The 5,474-nt window shown below is 44.1% G+C and overlaps 1 protein-coding gene across 4 annotated transcripts in view; it reads left to right on the top strand.

The window, feature by feature from the left end:
• LOC101643441 (solute carrier family 22 member 9-like) overlaps positions 1-5,474 on the top strand; it is a 42,310-nt gene that overhangs the window by 18,698 nt on the left and 18,138 nt on the right. For all 4 annotated transcript variants that reach the window (XR_006680760.1, XR_006680759.1, XM_045297347.1 and 1 more), the window contains exon 6: positions 2,932-3,047. Coding sequence is in view for 2 of the 4 variants with exons in the window: in XM_045297347.1 (XP_045153282.1) it covers positions 2,932-3,047 (116 nt within the window). In the remaining 2 variants the exon portion in view is untranslated. The remainder of the gene's footprint in view (positions 1-2,931; positions 3,048-5,474) is intronic.

Below are 5,474 nucleotides of genomic sequence, written 5' to 3'. Positions count from 1 at the left end.
TAATGTTGGACTTGTGGGCTTGGGCAGCATTGGGTTGGGATGTTTTTGTGATGCACCTTTTCTTTACATAAAACTCTCTTTTATATGTGAGTCGCCGTGGATTTGTTTCTCCAAAGTACCCAGACTAATACATTCGCTGACGATAATTCAATGGTAGAAGCGGTACATCAACAGGGAGCTTAGAGAAATTCAAGCTGGAGTCTGAAGAGGATGTGAAACCAGTGATCTAGCTGGATGTTGACCTACAGCAGAGACTACCCAAGACATGTTTCCTTGTATGGGTTTTATGGACTAGGCAAAGGCATACAACTGTGTAGAACAGAAAGATTTTGGATAATATTCCAAATGATGGGTATTCCAGAATGCTTAATTGTGCTCAGGACGAACCTGTGCATAGAATGAGGCACTGCAGTCGAACAAGGGGACACTGAACGGTTTAAAATCAGGAAAGGTGTGTCACCGTCCTTATTCATCCTGTATGCTGAGTACATAATCTAAGAGTATATGAAGAAGTACCTGGCATCAGGATTGAATGAAGGCTTATTAGTGACCTGTGAGATGCAGGTGATACAATCTTGCTTGTTGAAAGTCACTGGAAACATTCACTGATGAAAAGCAATGAAAATCAAAGACTGCGACCAGAGGCATGGGTTTCACTTGAATGTAAAGCAAACAAAGATCCGCACAAGTGGACCAATAAGCAATACCATGATAACGAGAGAAAAGACCCACGTCTCAAGGACTCCGTTTTCCGTGGCTCCACAATCAAAGCGAATGGAAACAGCAGTCAGGCAATCAAACAGTATTTGGGCGTGGGTCAATCTCCGACAAAAGATCTCTTTTAAGTGTGAAAGTGGAGCTGATGCCAAGGGCTTAAGTGGAGAGCAAACGTTTTGAGAATAATGAGGGCACCGAATGTACAAATGTGCTTGACACAATGGATGGATGGATGGATTGTGATGAGTTGTATGAGCCTCCCATAAAATGATTAAAAGAAAAAAAAGAGGGGGAAAGTGTCACTGTGAGGGTTACAGTGTGTTTGCCTCAAGCTGTGAGGTTTCTGATGGCCTCCGATGCACGCAAAGCTGGGCATTGAATCCAGAAGCTTGAAGAAGAACGGATGCATTTGAATGATGTTGGCAAAGAATATTGACTGTACCGCTGACTGCTGGAAGAAGAAACAATCTGTCAGGGAAGAACTACACGCCTTAAAATCAAAGACGGTCAGACTTCACAGCTTTGGACTGGTTATTAGAAATGGACAAAGGAAGGTGACACGAGGAGTGACCTCTGACCTCCTTTATCTACACAGTATGTGTACGGGTGGTGGGGGTGGGGTGGGGTGTGTGTGGAGCAGGGCTGAGAAGAATTAGCAGCATTTGCATCATCTGCCCCAGGCCCCTTTCCATGAGGCTGAGGTCAGAAGTGCCTCCATTTTCCAACCCTTTTACCTGGATCCTAACACCACTGTCCCTCTCCCACAGCACCCTACTTGTGTGGCTGAGTTTCCGGCGTTCATGGAAATGGCCACATAATGCTCACACTGAAGGGGTTATCAGGGAAGTTCACAGGTTACAATTCAGGTAAGAAATATTCAGGAATAGAGTTTCCCAGTCAGGACAATTTCTTCTCTTTTGTGCCCACAGGCGAGCTCCTTTAGGGCTGCCAATAAATGCCTGCAAGGGAGGCCACTCTGCTGTGTCAACCTGCAGGCACTCCAGTTTTGTGGGTCAGCAACTCAACTCCCACAATTCAGTACCCCGAGGCGCTCCATCCCCCAAAGCCCTCAGCTGTACAGGTTCTGTGGGCTGGAACGTCCACCGCTCTCTCTTGCTCTGGCGCCTCATCTGCTCTTGCTACTCCTCTGGTGTCAAAGCTGTGTCCTGGACCATGGGGGTAAAATGTCCAGGGATCTTGGGGATCCAAAGGATGCACGCCATTCCTCTTTTCTCTTGCCGATAGGGAAACCTCGTTTTTCCTGCGTCTGAAATGGCTCATCTTACATCCATCAGGAACGGCACTAAAAATTAACCCTTTTAACCATCACTCACAGCTGAATCATAGAATCCCATCAGTCTCTTTCTCCACCTCTTCCCTCAACATATCAGGAAGACAAAAGTCATTTGGTGGGCGTGAGGAAGACTATGACTAGAAGGTCCACCTCAAAGAATCCACTGCATTGCAAGGAGGGACTAGGCCCTAGGGAAGGACATGGTGCTTGGTGAATTAGGGGCGGGGGTCCAAGCAAAAGAGGAAGACCCTCAACGAGATGGATTGATATGGTGACTGCAACAAAGGACTTGGCACTTGTGAGGATGGTGTACGACTGAGTTATGCGTTGGAATGAACTTGCTAAAACCCAACAACAACCATAGCCCCGTGGATTAAAATAATCATGCCTTTTATAAATCTCTACTTCAATTACCAAAAGAACACACAAAACTGTCCTGGAAGAAGTACAGTCAGAGCGCTCCTGAGAGGCAAGGATGGTGAGACTTCATCTTACATGCTTTGGACGTGTTGTCAGGAGAGACCAGTCCCTGGAGAAGGACATCCTGCTTGGTCAAGTAGAAGGGCTGAGGAAAGAGGGAGGCCCTCGATGGGATGGATTGACACAGCGGTTGCAACAATGGGTTCAGGCATAGGAGCAATTAGGAGGATGGTGCGAGCCTGGGCAGTGTTTCATTCTGCTGTGCGTAGGGATCCTATGGCTCACAACCGAATCGAGGGCACCTTACAATTTCTTTTGTAACACTATTCACAATTGTATCGCTTGCTTAATGATTACACTTGAACTAGACCAAAGCTCCTTGAAACAGAATATACATTTCTGCTGGGTGCATAGTGCGTGCCAACCCCTGCCCCATTCCCCCGCAGAGTGCCTCTTTTGTGGCAATGGATAAATGTTTGTTTTTCTTGTTGTTACTCAAGGTTTTGAGATTCACCATGCGGGAGGAGTTGGATACGGCTCAGACCAAAGCTTCTGTGTGTGACTTGTTTCGCACTCCCAACCTGCGCAGAAGAATGTGCATCCTCTGGTTTATGAGGTAGGTCTGAGAAGCAGTAAAATATTGCAAACCCCAACCTCTTGTTTTTTATTAAAGATTACAACAGTGCTGGGGCACTGAATAAATAATATATATATAAATGAGGAAGCAGTACAAGAAAATATTTTGGCAAGTGCTATGTTCAGAGGTCAGCTACGTTATAGAACTCCTCACTGTTGTGAAGTGCCATAGGGTTGGTTCTGATTCATAGCAATACTTTGTACGACAGCACCACATACCGCTTCGTTCTGGGCCATCCTCACACTTGTTCCTATGTCTGAGCCCATTGTTGGAGCCACTGTGTCGGCCCATCTTGTTGACAGTCTTGCTCTTTTTCACGGCCCCTCTCCTTTACCATGATGTCCTTTTCCAGCGACTGATCTCTCCTGGCAACACGTCCAAAGTACGAGAGACAAAGTCTAGCCATCCTTGCTTCTAAGGGGCATTCTGGCTGACTTCTTTCAAGACAGACTTGTTTGTTCTTTGGCAGTTCATGGTATTTTCAGTATTCTTCCCCAGCATCACAATTCAAACACACCAGTTCTTCTTCACTCTTCCTTATTCAATGTCCAACTTTCACATGTATATGAGACAGTTGAAAGTACCGTGACTTGGGTCAGGCACACCTTCGTCCTCAAAGTAACACCCTTGTTTTTCAACAAGACTTTAAAGAGGTCTTGCGCAGTAGATTTACCCAATGCAATGCATCATTTTGATCTCTTGACTGGTGCTTCCATGAGCGTTGATTGTGGATCCAAGCAAGATGAAATCCTTGACAACTGCAATCTTTTCTCCATTTATCATACTACTTATTGGTCCAGTGGGGAAGACCATTGGCTTTTTAAAAATTGAGTTGCAAGCCATACTGAAGGCTGCAAGCCTTGATTTTCATCAGCGTCAAATCCTGCTCACTTTTAGCAAGCAAGGTCCTGTGCCTATTGCAGGTTGCTAATAAGCCTTCCTGCAATTTTGATGCCACACTTTCTTCATATAATCCAGATTCTCTGATGATTTGCTAAGAATTCAGATTGAGTAAGTATGGTGAGAAGATACAACCCTGACACACATCTTTCCTGATTTTTAGACCATCCCTTGCTCTGTTCACACAACTGCCTCTTGACACATGTATGAGTTTTGAATGAGCACAATGAAGTGCTTTGGAATTCCCATTTTTCCCAAGGCTATCTATGATTGTTTTTGTTGTTATTGTTTTAATTTCATTTAGCGTGTTTTTGTTGAGAATATGCACAGTAAAACACACACCAATCTAAGTTAGAACATGTGCCATTAAGTGACACTGATTCATTCTGGGAGTCGTGCAACCTTCCCCTGCTTTTCTGAAATGCCCCCTAATTGCATACATTCACTGCCTGCTGTGGTTCATTTCTAATCTTAATGTTGCTTTGATCCACTTAATTGTCTGTGGGTAGTTCTTTTTATAAAAATTAATTAATTAAATTATTAAAAAATTTAATACATCATTTTATGGGGGGCTCTTACAGCTCTTATAACATTCCATACACTAGTTGTATCAAGCACATTTGTATATATGTTGCCATCACCATTTCCAAAGCACTTTTTAAAAAAAAATCATTTTATTGGGGGCTCATACAGCTCTTTTTAAAAAAATTTTTTTAATTAAAAATTTTTTTCATACAGTTCTTATCACAATCCATCCATCCATCCATGTGTCAAGCACATTTGTACGTTTTTTGCCATCATCATTCTGAAAACATTTTCTTTCTACTTGAACCCATGGTATCAGCTCCTCATTTTTGCCCCCTCTCTTCCCGACCCCTCACCTTGATAATTTATATATTTTTTTCATGTCTTACACTGACCGATGTGTCCCTTCACCCACTTTCCTGTTGTCTATCCCCTAGGGAGGGATTGTATGTACATCATTGTGATAGGTTCCCCCTTTCTCCTTCCACCTTCCCCTTCCCCTCCTGGTATGGCTACTCTCATTATTGTTCCTGAGGGATTGATCTGTCCTGGATTCCCTGTGTGTTCAGCTCTTATCTGTACCCATGTTCATGCTCTGGTCTAGCCGGATTTGTAAGATAGAATTGGGATCATGATAGTAGGGGGAGGGAGGGTAGGAAGGGCAGTGGTGGGAGAGGAAGCATTAAAGAACTAAAGGAAAGTTGTATGTTTCATCGGTGCTTTCTGCACCCTGATTGGCTTGTCTCTTCCTTGTCACCCTTCTGTGAGGGGATGTTCAATTGTCTACAGATGGGCTTTGGGTCTCCACTCTGCATTCCCCCTCATTAACATTGATATGTTTTTTTGTTCTGGGTCTTTGATGTGATCTGCTTCTTCCATGTGGACTTTGCTGCTTCTCAGCTAGATGGCCACATGTCTGTCTTCAAGCCTTTAAGACCCAGACACTATATCTTTTGATAGCCGGGCACCATCAGCTTTCTT

Source organism: Echinops telfairi, unplaced genomic scaffold (genome assembly GCF_000313985.2).
Source record: "Echinops telfairi isolate 266 unplaced genomic scaffold, ASM31398v2 ScPeMD7_7417;HRSCAF=8455, whole genome shotgun sequence".
Classification (NCBI taxonomy): Eukaryota; Metazoa; Chordata; class Mammalia; order Afrosoricida; family Tenrecidae; genus Echinops; species Echinops telfairi.
Note: the sequence above shows the minus strand (reverse complement) of the source record. Positions and strands in the feature narration are given on the sequence as shown.